At 33.0% G+C, this 19877-nt stretch overlaps 1 protein-coding gene across 1 annotated transcript in view; it reads left to right on the forward strand.

Annotated features, from left to right (window-relative positions):
* The first annotated feature begins 210 nt into the window (after positions 1–210).
* The window catches only part of LOC115876791 (radial spoke head protein 3 homolog), a 48679-nt gene continuing 29012 nt past the window's right edge, over positions 211–19877 (forward strand). Inside the window, exons 1-3 of the mRNA XM_030892730.1 lie at positions 211–369; positions 2361–2766; positions 10990–11393. Coding sequence (XP_030748590.1) covers positions 2407–2766; positions 10990–11393 — 764 coding nt within the window. The 5' untranslated portion in view covers positions 211–369; positions 2361–2406. The remainder of the gene's footprint in view (positions 370–2360; positions 2767–10989; positions 11394–19877) is intronic.

Genomic DNA, 19877 nt, shown 5'->3' on the forward strand with positions numbered 1-19877 from the left:
GTGCAGACATCGAATAAAAAGGAGCAGACTATAAGATAATGTAATTTGCATTATTTCCATTTTCTTTATCGAAACACTAACTAATTTAAGACCACGTACTCTAAATATAACTTTTAATTATATTATAATCGCCATGCGCCAAAACACCGCTGGCCGCCGTCGGTAAGCCAGACTGACCGGCGGTCAGTCTAGAAAAATCGTACACCTGGAGCCGACGCGTCGGAGGCGGTTGCCTTATACCGGCTTTTCCTTAACTACTTCGTCGCTAATAAGTTCACTTGTATCGCCTTGAAATCGATTCCTTGAAAAGGCACGTTACACTCATGAAAAAGGCCGACCCAAGAACAACACCGCTTCCAAGAAACGATTGTATGTTTTGAATATTTAAATTATATTTACTTTTTATAACAACTGGTAATATAATTAAGTTTTTTTTTCTTAGAGATTCGTGTTTGGTATTATTAGTACGTGAAATAAGTATGTTAATAAAAACAACAATTATTATAAGAAATCAGATCTTATGTATTCCTAATTTATTGAGGTATGAGACACGGTTCTTTACTAATATTAAACATTTGAATAGTACACAGGAAAAAGGATGTGTGTTCATAAAAAACAAATGTCCAGAAAAGGGTTTTTTAATTCAAATTACGCATGTACTTATCGTTATCGTTTTTCCCATTTTTAAATGCCTTTTTCTATGTGACCGTGACCGTGTTATTCAGGTACCAAAAGGTGTTGCAAAAAATGGAGTTTCATCGTTTTTCCCGTGTGCTCTTCATTTAATTATAATAACTTTTTTAGTATACCGAGTCTGGCAATAGTGCGTCAGGCATCCGATAATAAAAAAAATCGGAATTTTATTTAATTGCTGACTAAAATATGTATTAGGATGTATTTCCGGAAAATATTTTAACTACTACTAAGGAGACATTTATTTATTGTTCCTGCATCTGTGAGCATAGTAAATTGTTCCTTCTAAGAATAACGTGTTTAATATTTGATACCGTATACATTATGTATGTTAGTAGAAATCAAAATCGATAAAATTGCAAGTTTTTCATAATTTATGCCGGTATGAAGGACGTTTCTCTGTTATTGTTCTATATTTATTCTATTTTATACTTAAATCGTGTTTTACAAATCAAAATGAGTAACAGTAAAGCTAATAATTGAAGGTGAATATTAATTTAAGTTTATAAATTTAATATAAGGCGACCAGAGATATTTTAATAATAACAATCAAGATTTCTTGTTTTTACATTACGACTAGTAATAATACCAGATACGAACTCTAAGCCTACGGCTATACAGAAAGCGAGTAGACAGTTTTAGCGTGTAAAACTTTTGCGACTAGAAACAAAATAACACAAATATTCACGAGTGGCCTGACCAAGACCGTGTATCGTTTAGCGCTTCCTGAAGACCCATACTCACTATTTGCTGATTCGTTTCGTCGATGCGATTCGTTGGAAATTCTTCAATTCTGTTCATGATATTTCTATATGACTTTTGATATTTTGCCGAATTGCCGCATTGACGAACCGAATCAGCGAATAGTGAGTATGGGACTTAAGCGAAGACGCAAAAGAATATCGCAAATGAAAACAAATTAGTTTGTTTTTTTCTAGCGCCTTTCGCAATTTCTGCATGCACAACGTTGACAATTAATTTCAAATCATCAAAGATTATGTCTTTAATAGTATCAGAGGTTATAAAAATCCTATAATATGGGAACCTATACCTAGAGATCATAAAAATAAAATGATTAAAAGAGAACTGTGGAGAGAAATTAGTAATACCGCAAAGAGTAATGGTAATTTTGTTAATTGTTTCCTCTTTACTTTAAATTACACTCAGACGCAAAAAAATCGCAACGGAAATGTATTTGGTCAAATTTAAAGTGTTATATATTTGTTATTTTTAGCCCTATTATGTATATAAATATATCAACTTTAATTCATAAACTCAGTTATTAATTTTATAAATTTTAGTACACCCCGTGCAATAATTTCGTGAGCAAATAATTATTTTTCGGTCCGAACTCGAGCATTTTGTTTTTTTTTGGATCATGTCAATACATGCCTTGGTTAATTTTTAATAGCGAAATAAACTTGCTACTAACAATTTGCAATTTTTTTAATTTCCATTTCTTTTTTATGTTATTTGTCAATATGATTGCAAAATGATTGCACAGGGTGTTTTAAAGTTAGAGTAAAAAACAACAATTTGATAAACCCAGTAGTCACAAATCGAAATCAAACGCTAAAATATCACTAAAGACGCTTTAAACGCTTTACTCGCTTTCTGTATGTCCGTTGACTAAAACGTAGGAAAAATTATATATTTTTTTAATAAAGAAAAAACTAGTTATGCAACACGATGAAATAAAATGACACAAAGCTGATGGCAACGGACATGATAGTACCGAAGCTCTCCATGTCATCTGACGAAACGGATGACGTGGCCTTCAAGGTCCTCAACCAAGACAACTTGCCTAACATTGCCGTTGTCGGTGAAACTATCTTTAAACCATTCGGTAATGACCCTAAAGTTAAACCAAACTTAATAGTCCATCCCACGAGAAGAGTGGTCACTAATTTAGAAGAGAATAAGCAAAAGGTTTTTGCTAAATCTCATGGAAATATTAGCAATAATAACAACGTTAATAATAAAGTATTAAAAAAGAAATTCAGTAGTTCGTATAATCAATTGAATCATACTAATAGTACTACAGGAATCAAAATTGAAGATTTAAAAAGTCAGGTAAGTAAAGGAAAAAAGTATTTTAAATGTGGTTACTTGAAATTTGGAGTATATGAAATTGTCAAGTAAAAAAATAATCTAAAATATATAGGGTGAATCTTAAATAAATGGAAATATTTTACCGGTAGTTTATATCGATCCGAGAAAAACGATTATAAGTTTTTTTTTCGCGAAAAATTTTTTTTGATAATTTAGAATTTTTCTAAAAAAATTTTGGAAATTTTTACAGTTTTAAGTTAAAAAAAATAATTTCTTGATAATATGGCAACATTGGAAACCCCCGAAAAGATCCAGTGGTCCTCCAAATTTAAGCAAAAAACTTTTTTTTTTCAAAGTTAAATAACTCACTTATTTTGTAGTTATTTGAAAAACAGTAAAGAGAAAATATGTTTCTTTTATCGAGATCTATCAGCCCTGAAAATATTTGAACTTATTTAAGACTCACCCTGTAGGTATATGTTGGTAATAAATACAGAGTCTTTTTTATAATACAGAGACCGTTTATTTTTATGAATTAATTAATAATGCAATCTATGGATTCACTTAAAATCATATATGTAGGACTGACATGGATAAAAATGATGAATAGAAAACTTAAAAGTAAAAATTTATTTTTGCAAATGGCCACTGTTTTTACTTTTCTGTTTCAGTGTGACGGAATACCTACAAATTTACAATAAATAGGTACACATACAGAGTGTCCCAATATTCCGGGGATATAGAACAACTGCGTATTTTGACATCAAAATAAGTAAATTGAACACAATTTACCTCTATATGAAAATACTTCGATTGTCCATTAGAGGACAACAATTAAGATTATACATATACAGGGTGGCGCAACTCATTCGCCTCGGTTGATTATACGAAAACGGATTTCTACATAAACTAATGTCGATTTTGAAAATAGCTACTAAGTGTCACTAGAAAATTGTCATGGCGACACCAGCCAACTTGATTACAATTTTATTGAAAATCGTTTTTTATTCAAAATCTGAGCCAGATAGGTATAGGAAACCCTAATATAGTTTGAAAGAGCATATAAATCTGCTTCGACTTATTTAAATAAATACACAAATCATATATATACTATTTGAAATAACGAAGTTTTTAAGCATAATAAATATTTAAAATAGACCAGCAATTTTTGATACCCCTGTATACATTTAAAGAGGCAATCAAATTTTTTAGTAAGTTTATTTTTCTGGCTTGAAAGTCAGCACAAGAATTAATTCTGAAAAGTAATGTACAAGGTGTTGACAAACTTTTTTATTATAGCATGCATATTTAAATATTTTTAAATATCTCAAAAACCAAAGCTTTTAAACATATTAAACTCTTATAATAAATGCCTTATTTTATGTCCAACAATCCAAAAATGAAATAAAATACCGGGTGTTGCGTAAGAAAAAATATAACTTTGGTATAGATCTTAGTTCTGACACACCCTGTACATTTCAAAATAATTTTAAATTATGCACATTTCCTTACCACATATACCCATAAAATAATTTGTTTCTACATCTTTCCGTTTGCGTATAATCAACCGAGGCGAATGAGGTGCGCCACCCTGTATACGTCCAAAATCACTTGTGACGCTAAATAATATTCTACATTTTTATCAACTAGGTTATTATCGCCGATTTTGACAATTTCTTTTCATCGACATTAACGGACCGTTCTACGCCGGAAACACTGCGACCTGTCAGGCCTATTGTGTTTGTTTCTTTTCTATGTCTATTTCTATGTCCCTATCCCTATGCCCTGCACCAGCTTCTGTAAATCCTTTATAGGATGTGAGCATAGTTCCTCCGTTCTAGCCTTACTTTCCCAAATAGGAAAGTGTACTTTGCCATCCAAAGTCTCGCAGTGACATATTATGTCCTTTCCTGTTTCAGGATCTTTATCGCAGAGTCTGCTGCAAAAACTTCGTTCATACAGGTTTAGCTTGTTCCGATAGCACTTGGCAGCCATATATCCTTGCAGCAATATTGAAACTAAAATGATTATAATATTAACTGTACTATGTTTGTATGAATGGGTTTGCTCTTAATACTAAGACTATTGTTGAAAATACCTTATTGTTTTTTTTCTGCGTGTATTTGTTTTTATTTGTATTTCTTTCTGGATTTCTTTGAAAAAAATAATTTAGGTGTCTAACAAAACATAGACAACACAAATCTCATTCAAATGGGAATATCAGTTCTTAAAATATCTTAAAAATGTGTATTTTTTAAATTTAATGCCCTCTAACGAACAAACAAGCACCTAGTATAAAGGTAAGTTGAGTTAAATTAACCCTGAACTAGCGTGGTGGATTTTTGTAACGCTTATGGCGTGCTGGGGTCTGACGGACCCCAATTTTTTTCGGTTAAAAATACATGATGAAGAGATTTTATAAAAGCTTGTTATTTTAACACTGTTTACAATATATTCAAACTTGTGAACAAACAATTTCATTAATTTTCAACAAATTAATAAGAACGGACACAAATATAAAGTAAAACGCATTTTTAGGAATTTTTGACAACAGAAATATAACTTGGCTAAAGGAGGGTCCACATTTAGTAACATGTTGTAATTTTTTTGACAATTTTTTGAACAATGAGTATAATTTTGACATTGTTGGAGTTTCCGAAACTTGGCTGTCATCGGATCATAATGATTCGGCATTTGGAATAAATGAGTATAATTTTATAAGAAAAGACAGGGATGGCCGAGGTGGTGGTGTCGGTATTTATATAAAAAAACATTTTCAATATCAAAATATTCAGTTTGATATTCCCACGGATATTTGTGAAATAATTAGTATTAAATTTAAACTAAACAAGAAACATATTTTATTCATAAATATTTATAGGGCGCCATCATTGGACACTGATAATTTTATCGATACTTTAAGTGACCTAATGAGTATGACAGTGCCGTTCTACGATTGTGTGATTTTTCAGGCGATTTTAATATAGATTTTTGGGCGAGTCTCGTTTTTCATCCAGAATCACTAATCTTATTGATACTTTCAACCTTGCTCAACATATTACGCAACCAACGCGCATCACCGATACTTCATCAACATTAATAGATGTCATAATAGCAAATATCAATATGCCGTGCATTTGTAGCCATTCTTTGGCTATTTCTGAGGAACTATCGGATCATTGTTTGGTGTATTCTATATTTAACCTAAAAACCCTTAATAATTGTGAAAAGTATATCGAATTCAGAGATTATGACGCTTTGCGCTTGATGAATTTGAAGAAGACGCAGTGCAATTACCGTGGTACCAAGTCTTTTATATTAGTGATATAAATGAAAAATTACAAGTTTTCAATGATTATATTTTGTATCTCGTTAATAAGCATGCCCCAATTAAACGTAAAAAAATTCGTGAAAGACCGTTTATGCCATGGATTACAAGTAATATTTAATTATTAATTAAGCTGAGGGACAAGGCTCGGAATAATTATTTAAAAGATAAGAAAGATACTCGCTTAGAGTACTACAGACATTTGAGAAATTACACGAAACATGCTATAATTAGAGAAAAGGTTGCTTATTTTAAAGATTTTTCAATGAAAAAAAATAAAGAGTTCTGGAACACGGCTAAAAAACTTAATATAGCCAGCAAATCAAATGTTGATATACCCGCAGATTTAGCTAATGCAGAAGGTATTAACACACATTTTGCAAATTGCAGTGACATAGATGACAGCACTTCATCAGATAAAATACAATTCTACCAACATAACACATTTTCCAATGTTTTTTCTAATGAACTTAATTTTCAATTAATTGATTATGCTACTTTAAATACTATAATAAACTCCATATCATCTAATGCGATTGGAGATGATAAGATATCAATTAGAGATTTAAAGCTTTGTTTACCGTTTTGTAAGGACGCTTTAATAAATATAATCAACTCTTGCATACTTGATTGCGTATATCCAGATATCTGGAAAAAATCTATTATTAGACCTCTAGCCAAGGTATCTGTTCCAAAAACTTTTAATGATTTACGACCAATCAGTGTTCTATCGGTGGTCTCTAAGATTATTGAGAAACATATTCATAAGCAGTTATTTTCATTTTTTACCGAAAATAAAATAATGCCAGAGTGTCAATCCGGTTTCAGAAAAAAATTTAGTACAACCACATGTCTTGTAAAACTGGTGAATGACATTCGAGTAAATATGGAAGACAAAAAAATCACCTGTCTTGCTTTGCTTGATTTTAGCAAGGCATTTGATACTATAAATTATGATATGTTACTAGCTAAACTCCATTACTTCGGATTATCAGAAAACTCTATAACGTTTTTTAAAAATTATCTTTCTAATCGTCTGCATTGCGTTCAAGTAAGACAGGGGAATCATCAATTAAAGTCAAATTACGTTTCTATGACATGTGGAATTCCTCAAGGATCCATATTAGGGCCATTGCTATTTTCATTATATGTTGCCGATATGAATAAAGAAATGAGTTTTCTACATTACAACAGTATGCAGATGATTCACAAATTTACTGTGCTTTTGCATCTGATAATTTAAAACAAGCTGAAGAAAATTTTAAAACAGATATTAATAACATATACAAATATTCAATGGAACATAATCTAAAATTAAATGCATCCAAATCGTTTATTATGCTGTTTGGAAATAATCAGACTATTCTCAATTATCTATCAGACAATCTTGATATATGTGTTAATAATACTAAAATACCAATAGTTAAGGACGCTAGAAATCTCGGCATATATTTTGACTCTAATTTAAAATTTGATATACATGTAAGAAATAAATTGAAAATTGCATATATGCGACTAAAAGGTTTGGTTTATTTTAAGAAACATCTTCCTCAGAATACAAAATATGATCTTTGCAATTCGCTAATTTTGTCCTTGTTTGATTATGGAGATGTGGTATACGGCTCTTCATTGACTCAAATGGTTGCCATATCCATTCAAAAACTTCAAAATTCCTGCATGAGATTTTCGTATAATATCTCATTTCATACACATATTACGCCATATTTAAATCAATTTAATATTCTGTCTATGGTAAATAGGCGAAAACTTCATATGTTAACATTTATCTACCGTATCTTACAAACTGGCCAACCGCCTTATTTAAAATCATTGTTTATTCCTTTTAACCACACTCATGTAACAAGAAACTTACATCGTTTCAGAATACCTCAACATAGGACGGCTGGCTTTCAGAAATCGTTTTCTTTTCTTGCGCCTCAATTATGGAATTCTCTTTCAATCAGTGTTAAATGCTTTAAATCACATTATTTTAATAAATATGTTAAGAATAATTTGCTGGTTTTACAATCGAATATAATATAGAACTTATTTCTAAATTTATCTTTTATCTTTTGTTATTTTGGCAAACTGTGGTGAACGGGCCTTTAATTTGATATGGTTTTGACTGGCTCACTGCTCAGCTTTACAATTTTGGAAAATATTTGTGTATGTGTTGAAATTGTATTTATATATTTTTTAACATTGCTAAATTGTCTTGCAGACGCTTTGTTCTGTGCGCTCGGGGTTTCTTTTTTGCTTTGCCGGTGGTCCTCTGTTTTTCTTACGGGTTTGTTTGTTGTTGGTATATTATTGTATTGAAAATGAAATTCTGTTTAGTTATTTTTTACAGGGAGTGTGCCACACTGATGCCTTTGGCAATCAGTGAATCGGTTTTGTAATCGCGGTGCACTCCTTATTAGGCTATTAGGCTATTAGTCAGCCAAAGTATGGTTTATATTTTATATATTTTTTATATTGGGGCCTAATAAAAAGATTTGATTTGATTTGATTTGATGTTATATAACATTGCTATTTAACAAGCTACATGTAACATAAAAACCGGGAGCCGTCCACATTATAGTTTTCGTAGTCATGAATCGTTTTAGCGAGAAAGAGGTTCAGCTCGCAGCAGCGGCGTGCGTAATTATTTTTGAACTAAGGGAAAGAAAGTCGAGAAAAAAGCGGTTTTGAGTCCGCCATAGCCTACCAGCAAGATCTAGATACAGTTGAACTCAATTAGCTTATCTTTTCAATACTTGCCTCGGCTGTTTCTCGTGGTGTGTTTCTGTCTTTTAAAAACAATAATTTACAGTACGTCTCGTCTGCTGGATCTGTGTCTATGAAAGGAATGCGGACAAAAAACATTTAAATAAACAGCAATATATTCTATACGTCGATTTGACGAGTGCGTCACCGCAAATCGCTCCGCCCACTCATTTTATTGGCTACTTGCAAATTTGTCGAATTTTTATTGATGGGACGCGTCGTCTATTTTTTACAAAAAACATCGAGAGAATATCGTTTAAGATATCTAAGATTCTGTCGCGCACGTCCCTGTAAATATGAGCGGTTAAACTAGAAATTTAGCAAGTGTGGACGCGTTGTTTCATGTTACAATAGCAATGTTGCACAACATCTTTTGATCTTTACCGACTACAAATGGATAACATCTAGCAAGTTATATAGCATCGAAATTTGCTAAATATAACTAAAAAATATGTAACATGTTATATAACTTTGCTATATAGCAGTGTTATATAGCAAGTGTGGACCGTCCTTAAGAAACACATAGAAATTAAAAACATATATATTTTATAATTTTACCGTATTATTAAAAGTACAAACAACTGAAATGTGAAGCTAAAGTAATAAACAAATTATTTTCAACAAACCTGCAAAGCTTGAATGTACATATCTTTTTCAAATACAGTTCATGCTAATATAGGATCTGCATTTGCCGCACATGGATCGTGCACATTTGATTCATAAGATTTTTGTTTTTTGTCATTTCTTCATTGACATATGGTTTTTATATACCATTCTTATAAGTATCTCTTTCTTTACTAGTATTGATGATTTATTTTTCTCTCTTCTATAAGTAAGAGATTCAGAATCGGAGTTATGGTTACTTTTCGGAGAAAAAACAGTGTCTCAATGATCTTCATCTCACTTAAACCTCTTTAAGTTCATCAAACCACTCAATTAATGCTTCCTCAAAATTAGCGTCCCAGTGAGGCACACTTTTTAGACTACCCACCATCCTAATAATGAAACATTCTTGGCGTGATGGTGCCACACAGACCCCAATGAAACTTTAGCCCCCGCTGGTATGAACAATACTTGATAAAATCAAGTGCGCCTTAACAGTTGCATATTGGTACCCTAACTTAAAGGTAAATGGCGCGGCGCCGGCGAGGCCTAATTGTTAAACGTAAACATTTTACAGAGATTTAAATAGTGCTTGCGGTTCGCTAGACCCCACCACGCCAGTTGAGGGTTAATTTATTTTGATTCCAAAAATACGTAGTAGTTCTGTTATCGGAATATTCAGACACCATGTATTCATGTTTCAGTCATATGTAGATACCGTATGACCGAAAAAAAACAGTGCCAAAGATGGCTTGGGAATGACAATCTACTCGACAATCTATAATAATTTTGTCGAGATCAATCTCTAGACGTCATTTTCTAAAAATTGACATAAATCTTGTCAAAATTAACACTAATCAGAGAAAGAATAACAAAGAACGTTTTCAGACACACAAATCTAGTTTCAAAAAAAAAATTCTCTCATTTTAAACTACACCATTTAAAAATCATTTTTACTCAATATGAAAATAAATTATAACCCTCCTAAAGCCAACTGGCAATAAGCGCCATTAAAAAATAAAGAAGAGTACGGGCGGACAAGTAATGATCTCTGTGGCTTGAGCTCGCCAAAATTATCATCGATTGTCATTCCCCAGCCGTTTTCATCAACGCCGTTTTTTTTTCGATCGTATGGTTTAATGTAAGTATTATTTTTAGTTTTTGTAAAGTTCAGTCCTATTCCAAGCCCACAAAAACAACCCGCATAGACATTAAACTAATGAAATCGATTAGCGTATAGTTTAAATTAAGAGTCTTAATAAAACAATTTAAAAATAACTTGTTTACTGAGAACTCCTTTATTGAAAGCGTGCATGCAATGAAGTTCACTTGAACTGAGTTATGATTTTTAATTAACCTACAACGCTTAATTGCGAACTTTAATTGTTCTTATCTAAATAAAATCGCGAGCTTGATTGAAAGATATACGTTATTACACAAATACTAATTAACTTTGATTTCATATGCTTCAATGTCCTGAAAAATTACATTGGCTGACCAATGCTGGTTTAAAATCCAGAAATCACTATCTTTATTTAAATATTTAGGTGGACTCCAAGTTCACCAAAACTTTGGATGCCAAACTAAGACGACTGCAAAAGGAAGAGAAACAAACGAAGAAAATCTACCAAACCAATCACGTAGATAAGCACCGCAAGCCTTTCGTCACCACCGTTCCCAAAGGAACCTTTTTAGAGCCACCTCACGAAATAGAAAAATTGTTTAATAAGGAACTAGCAAAATGTACAAAAGAATTGGAGGCGTCCAAGGCCAAGAAAGAAGATGCGAAAAAGTTGTTCACGTATGCCAGTCAGCCGAGAGTATTGAATAGGAGTCCAGCCAAGTTTGTGCACGTGCAGAAATGTGCTGCTGCGTTGGCAGCTGCTAAGATCATTGGAAGTGTGGCTGGATTAAATATAGATGATATCGAAGCTGCACAAAAGAATGATCAGTAAGTTTCTTTTACAGTAGCCTCACACTTTTATGCAAAAATACATTTTTTAATAAATTTAATTTTTTTCTGAGCGTTTCATTTTAAATCTTAAATATTGTCACATTCTGAGTTGTTACTAAGGAAGCAATTAAATGAAATAAACCGAGAAACTGTGCACATCGCTAAGAGACGTGGAAGGGGATATAGCAAACCAAACCTCTGTCAGTACTTAAAGTTTTAGGGAAAGGTGTACGTCATGGGTTCAGCTTCACGATTTAATTACGTCTCGTAATAATTAATTTGTTTATTTATTAACGAGTCGTTATAATTTTCCCTATAGCTTGAATTTTTTTAAGTGCAAGCTAGAAACGCTTGCATTTTTGGTAAAAATAAGTGGAATTGAGTGGGTGTTCGACAGTGGTCGCGCTATTAGAATTCTAAATTCAAAAATCGATATCTCGAAATCTATTAGAAATAATAGATTGTAGTTTTTTCAAGAACTTTGTTAATATTTCTGCTGTGTTTTCTTTATAGACAGTATGTGAAAATCTTTATCAATAAAAAAATAACACGATTACTGAAAATTGCTATGCTCTAAAAGTAAATGGATGGATTGTTTACAATTTTTGAATGGAAAAAACAACCTTATCGAATTTTTCTTATGTAAACGTATTGTAAAATATCCGATCCTGAAAATAAAAAAAAGTTTCAATATCTAAAGTGGTTCTTGAGTTATGGCCTGTTATGTGTTAAAAAGTTGAGTTTTTAAATTATCGCGATTACTGACGTTTGTTCGTTATAAAAAAATGACACGCTAACGATATCCTTATAATTCCATTTCAAATGCTCAGAAACATGTCTAATGATTTTATCTAGTTATCTCTTGAAAAAAAAAGTCTTTTAAAAATAAGCGGTTTGCGATCGTGATTTTACTTTACTTGATAGGGGAAGGCGTATCGTCAACGCCGCAACAGCACACCGTCGCGCGTCGCACGTCGCGTCAGTCGGTCGCATTTCTCTCACTCCGACTTAATAAGATCCCTATGCGATTTACTTCCACACATGTAAATGTCGACCCAAAAGTAACAGTTGCCAGCACGGTATAATGTGCTCTGCTGTTTCAGGATCTTTATGGAAGAATCTACAGCAAGACTTCCTTGATACAGATTGAGCTTGTTCAGATAACACTTGACAACCATACGTCCTGTCAAGAGATATTTTGTAATCCGTACTTTATTCCAACTGAGCATTAACAGTCTCTTTGTGGTTTTAGAATTAAGTCCTTGGATGAAGGCCTTTCTATGCTTGTGTCCTCTCCAGCTGAAAATGATTGTTGCTTAAATTTTGTAAACCGCTGGATGTTTTTGGGTTTTCTTTCTTAATTTAATCTATTACCTATGTTGTCATATTATCAAGAAATTATGTTTTTAATTAAAAAGTAAAAAAAAATTGAGAAATTTTTTTGGCGAAAAAAACATCATAATCGTGTTTTCTGGGGTCGAAATACACTACCCCTCAAAATATTTGCACTTATTCTATATCAATTCGATTACTCGCCCTGTATATGAAAAAAACACTATTTAGAATATTAGTGTTAAAAATATTCACTAAGACATACTGACTAGTGACTATTTTTTTTTAATTTATAGGAACAATATTTTTTTTTAATAGTTCCAATAAAATGAATAAAAATGATTTAACTTAAGTATCTAAAGAAAGAAAATAATTGAAATGTTTTAAGTTTACAAATGTCAAAAATGAGTATGATAAATTGTTATCTTGTTAGCAGGCAACCCTTTATTAATTCCCTGTTCCTCGTAATAAAGGTCTAAAATGTTTTACTAGTATGTAATTTTAAACTATAAAGAATGAATATTTTAAATAACGCCGTATGTGAAATTTAACCTACATTTTTACTTTTATTATCTTACTGGGTTATCAACTTTCGTTTTTTTTCTAATTTCACATTTTACGAATTCGTAAGTACATATAGGCAAAGATATAGGTAAAATGTTGTGAGCTAGGATTCTTTGTTAAGGAATTAAATATTATTATTGTTATTATTAAATTATTTATTTTATTCATGTTAAGAGTCATAGACTTTTCACATAAACTGTACAATATATACCATCGATTTTGATTGAATCATGAAATTCTTCAACCAAATTAAACCATGTATTAACGAATACATGCTACCTTTGAACATACAAATAAACCACCTTCAATACTTCATCTCAATCAAAAGATGAAGTATTTAATCACTACTTAACAGTTTAATGTCGGCAAATTTATGACAAATGGAATGGTCTCGGATCACACCACCAATCCAACTCTTGACGCGCACCCACAACGTCCTGTTTCCGAACAGGGACGAATGGGATAAGCCGAGAAACGGCTTATTAGATGCGGAAATGTGTTGGTATCCGGACGGATCCAAAAACGATAAAGGATCTGGCGCAAGAATTTACTGCAGCAGTCCAAAGACTGAGATCTACCACAGTCTTGGAAAACACACCACAATTTTCCAAGCTGAGCTATATGCTATTGAAACCTGTGTGCAACTGCTGGTAGAAGAGCAATACACCGGGAAAATAATAAGCATAATTTATTTTCGGATAGTCAAGCCGCGTTGAAAGCACTTGAGGTAACGAAAAGCACGTCTATGACGATTCTTCATTGTAACAAACTACTCAATATATTAGAAGATAGGAACAAAGTGTCGCTAATATGGATACCGGGACATGTCGGCCTAGAGGGAAATGAGCGTGCTAATTCCCTGGGCTAAACTGGTGCAGACTCCCATTTATGGGTCCAGAACCGACACTTAGCGTACCAAAAAATCTCGCAAGAGACAGGCTTTGTGAATGGTTTAGGGGGCGACGTTTCGGGACTGGTATGATAGTCCATTACAAAAATACAAACAGTTTAATGTCGGCAAATTTATGACAAATGAATGAGAGATCTCAAGTAGCATTTGGACGTTATCTAACGTCGGATATACGTGGCGTTCAATAAACCCGACGGTACCAACGTCGGTTCGACCGCTTGACGACCCTTATTTGCACCTAAATGGGGAATACAGATTCGGGTCGCCTCGACGTCGGTATCTGACCTAATAGGGAATGTAATTCTACCAATTACCAACGTCATATTACGTTGGATTTTAGTCACTTAAAATTCGTCGCTAAGCACTTACATTACGTTTGGTTTCATATTCGTTACCAAGAATTCATAAAAACCTAACCAAACTACCTAATTACAAATGGATTCATAATCACTTCTCGAATATAACTATAAGTGCCTATCTAATTTCATATTATAATAATTCTGAATCATTAATCCAGACATCAGTTTTGTCAATGGAAGTCACTTTTTTATATATCTGTTAAAATACTCCGGAAAACAACGAGCGCTTTCAAAATTAGGTAGATTTATGAAATAAAAATATCTACAAAAAAGTAACTGGCAAAATATTTTTTTAATTTTCTAGCTGGTTTAATCATAAAACTGTACTGTGGTTCCCCCCAAACTCAACCTTATCAATATTATTCTACTAGAAATCGAAATGTGAATATAAATTTTAAAAACAAAAAACGATTTTAAAATGGCTGACAATCGGACACTTGTTAAGAATGGCGGATTTCTGTGTCCGACTTAATATGAACTACCGATATACCAATTCCGACCGGGTCTCCAACATTAGTCGTCTCACACGACCGAAGTCATCAAACCGGACGACCAGCAATCGTATTATGACGTATATAATTCCTAGGTACGCCACGTAACCTCACTTTGCATATCAGTGATTTGTGGATTTGTGCAACTATATTTTAGTTTTTGTTTTCTCCTTAAAAAAATGGGCAGCCACTTATTTAAGCCTAACCTCACATGTGGGAGGAGGATGGGGTCTGCTGGTTTCCTAAGCTAAAAAATGAAATTAAGATGCACCAGTGTAATGCAGCATCTCTTCCGGATAAAAAGCATTTATGGGTGGAGGCAAGATATCACTACTACTATTATTATTTTGCAAAAGCCTCGACCTCTTTTTGTAAAATGTAGATGAATGTCTAAATGCCTTTTTAGTGTTTTTTAGGCATAATAAAAAAATTAAGTTTGTTTACAAAAACTTTTTATTAGGTTATGTTCATGATGTTCATTAGGTCGCAAATGCTACTTAATGGGTTGTATTTACGGACGTAAATAGAGATACGTAAATTAGGTTATAAATATAAACATATACAACAAAATATAATTTTGGACGTTACTTTAGGGATTATCAGTGAGACGTGTCCTATTCGGACAACGGGTAGACGTCGGGCTAGTTCAAGTATGTACGTCGTGCAAGCCAACGTGGGAACGACGTTGGGAAATTAATAAAAATGGTACGTTGTTATTTTGTACGTCGACAGATCGTTGGATTTACCGACTCGGATCCAACGACGTCGCTTTTAATAGGAAAGCGACGTCACCGGTCGTATCACCAGCACCCGACCTAAATTTGCACAAACTCTGACGTCGCTTCAGGCCAGATTTATTTCGAAGTCAGATAGATGCTACTTGGGATGCTATTTACATTACCTTTTAAAGTATTCCGAATTCATCAGTTTCACTAAGTATACATAGCACTCTAACATAAAGACAACCAAACTAAATCACAACAGCATCCAAGGCAATAAAAAATCCCCCTAGTATCTAAACTAGCAAGGCAAGTATCATTAGAACCCTATCTTGGTCCAAAGCCCATCCAAATGGATACACCATAGTGCAGTAAAACTCTGGATCAGAGAAAATCAAACCGTCTACGTCTACTGGAAAAAAAATCAGGGGCACAGCCATAGAAAGGCCATCAACAAAGAATCTTATTCTAAAACCACAAAGCAACTGCTAATGCTTAATGGGGATAAAGTGCGGATTACAACAGGATATATATGACATGTCGTGCTATCTCAACAAGCTCAACCGTATGAAAGAAGTCTTTGCTGCAGACTCTGTGATAAAGATTCTGAAACATAATATGTCACTGCTAAGCTTTGGATTGCAAGCAACATTATCTATATTGAAAATCAAGGCTAGAACCCGAGGAATTATTTACTCCCATCCTATCAAGGACAAGCTGGTGCAACGTACTGGGTACAGAGATAAAAAGGGACAAATAATTTAGTCCTTATAGACCGAATTGTTACCCTACAGTGCTTTTATTAATTTAGAAATGTAGAAGGAACTTAATTCAGTATGTTTTGTACATCCAGCTACAAATTTTGTTTAAAGTTTAATTTTCATAAATTCTGGATATTAGAAAGTCAAAAAACAATAAAATTACTAGTAATAAAATCAACTATTCTTTTCTTGATTGATTATATAAGAATGTACAACACGCACCATCTAATATATTAATTACTGTTTGTTTCTTTAGCAGCGTAATGGCCAATAACTACTGAGCTCTCTCTATCGGTGCCATTAACCTCTCAATAGAGACTACAAAAAATGTCCGATAAAATTTATTGAATCGTAAAAAGTATTCCATCGAATTTAGGTCTAGACATTTATTTTTATATTAGGGAGCACACACACATTCCAAATTTATAAAATTTCACGATAAGCTATTTATCTCTAACACTATAATACTTAAACTATAAAACTATGAATATGTAAACTTGTGTATAACTAAAATTTAACGGCGTATTGTGTAAGTAAAATACGAAAACATGCATATTATTTAAACCATCACAAACATTATCACAATTATTTATTTAATGACAAAGATGAAATTGATATAGAGGAAAGTCTGTATCGCAGCTCTTTAATCGCACTTCTTCAATATCTGTTTTATAATTGCATTAACCAGACATCTTGTTTTATATTTTACTAAGTTCATTACGACGTTTAGTGATACCTAAGAAGAAATAATACATATCAAAGATTTTTTGTGTTTGTGTCCTAATATTTTAATAACTTATTTTAAAAGGAAAATTAAAAAATTATTTTGTATAACTTGACGAAATTTGATTGAAGGTGTGTTTTTTCTCAAACAAGAAAATATTTTTTTACGGTTGACTACTGAGGACTTACTAGATACTATCACACGTACTACTACCCAACTTCGTCACGGGTAATTGGTTTGGTCTGGTATATCAGCTCAGTAGCTGAAGATTACGATTAGTTCACACTTGATAACGGTGACTGATACATCTGAACAAAACGTTATGTTCTTTATTTTTTCGGTGGATATTGTGGTATCCGTTGGAACCAATTCTGCAAGCAGTTATTCCACTCGCTTATTCGTTTCTTCAAAATTGCGTTTTTTGAAAGCACTGACTACATCTTCTGGGGACTGGAACTTTTGACCATCAGTTCATTCTTAATTATTGGAAAAGTAAAAAAGTCGTTAGGACTTTGGGAGGGGATTGTGTGGAGGATGGTCCAACAATTTGCTTGATTTGTGCAAAATTGATTTATTGCTTTAAAAACTCAATTATTTTTCGAGTTGTGTGGGAACTTAGTGGAGGATCATTTGTCGTTGAGGGTTGGTTTTTCGAAAGTCAGCAATTACTTCCGGCAAACAAAGATATATGTACCAAACAGCAGTAACGGTTCCTTGGCCTTGTAGAAGACTTGTTGCTATATAACCCTCTTTTGAGACAAATTACTTCCGGCAAACAAAGAGATATGTACTAAACAGAAGTAATGTTTCCTTGATCTTGTAGAAGACTTGCTGCTACATAACCCTCTTTTGAGACAAATGTCGCTATCGCCTTTTTGGACACTCTTCGAGAACGGATAATTTTTGAAGATTTTGGTTCATCTCGGAACATCCAAACAGCCGATTCACGTTTATTTTCACCACTGATAATACTTTAAACATTTTTTTGAGTTTCCTGCGTTAAACAGGTGTAGAAATGTTTAACAACAATTGACTCTAATTGCTTTCTGTTCTTCCATCAACAGATGCGGTATCCAACGAGAAACTAATTTTTACAGATATTTCTTCATATAAAATTTGTTGAATTGTTGTCTTTGAGATGCCCAGTGATGCTTCAATTTCACGATATGTGATATGTCGATCTTCTTGGATCAGCTTACAAACAGCATCGACGTTTTCCTGGGTGACTACCGTAGTTGGTGAACCTTTCCTTGGATCGTCGCTAAGACTAAGCCATCCACGTCTACATTCTCCATACCAACGAGAAATTGTAGACTAATGTGGTGCTTTATTGTTGAAAACAGAAACCAACTTGGCAAGGTATTCTTGTTGAGACAACTGTCTTCGAAAATTGTATTGGATTATAATTTGTAAGGATTAATAATCTGAAAACAAACGGTTTGTTTACATTTTTCTTGTATATGTTGGGTCAAAACACATGAGTGTACCTAAATGTCTATATGGGTAGAATATCACAACCCAGAAAAAAAATATGTCACAAAATTTTGTAAATAAAAATCAGAACAGAATTGTTTACGTCTTATCGTATTGACATCCGACAGAAAGTCGTCATTAAAATTTAAAATCTGGAACATCGGCAGAGTTTACGTCTATCATTAGCCCGAAAGTAATTGAACTAACCTAGTTTGAGGAACTTGCAGTGGTAGTTGGTCACGACAGAAATCGAAACTGCAGTCGAAACGGTACCAATTTTAACCCGTATTAATGTCTAATGTCCTCTCATAATTATTTCAGACGTGACCTGGACGGCGACTATTGAGCGAATAAAGTAAATACGCCATGTAATAGTATATTACATACCGAGGGGGGAAGTGTTTCATTACTGTCGAGAGATTAACTAAATCTCGAAACAATAATGAAAACTTTCCTCGGAGGTTTGTATACTGTTTTATTTACAACCACATTATTAATTATAAAATAGGGACAGTATTTTATTTTGAAAAAAAATAAATATGGGAAAATTTGTCGTTTTCTGTTTTGGCATTTCCATATCTATAATTACCGGTACCAGTGGTTGTAATGGCGCAAATCTTCAACAGCAAAACAAACAACTAAGTGACAGGTTTGAATTTCTCGTTCGCTTTTTCGAATTTATATAACATAGAAAGCCAGAATGTTGTCGGAAAGTTCTGATAATGAAGACTACTTTAATATTGGTACTCCACCAGAACTTACAGAAGCTGCAAAAAGAGCAGAAGCCAGTTTACTTCCAGAGAAAAGTAGGGGGCGATATGAAATAGCATTGAAAGTATACGAAAAATGGTGTGCCGAAAGAAATTCTAAGAATATTGTTTCGGAGACAATTTTGATGGCATATTTTAGCGACATGGCAAGGCAGAAAAAGCCATCTACTTTTTGGGCTACGTACAGCATGATACGGACAGTGCTAGAATTAAGGGAAAAGACTGACATATCAAAATATCACAAACTCGTCGCTTTTTTAAAACTCTAGAATGTAGGTTTTAAGCCAAAGAAGTTTAGCATTTTTACCAGGCAAAACTTGGAGGATTTTCTCACGAAAGTACCTCAATAATTCCTTCCTATTAAAGTAAGGCTTTTTT

Source organism: Sitophilus oryzae, unplaced genomic scaffold (assembly GCF_002938485.1).
Source record: "Sitophilus oryzae breed Bouriz unplaced genomic scaffold, Soryzae_2.0 scaffold_1059_pilon_pilon, whole genome shotgun sequence".
Classification (NCBI taxonomy): domain Eukaryota; kingdom Metazoa; phylum Arthropoda; class Insecta; order Coleoptera; family Curculionidae; genus Sitophilus; species Sitophilus oryzae.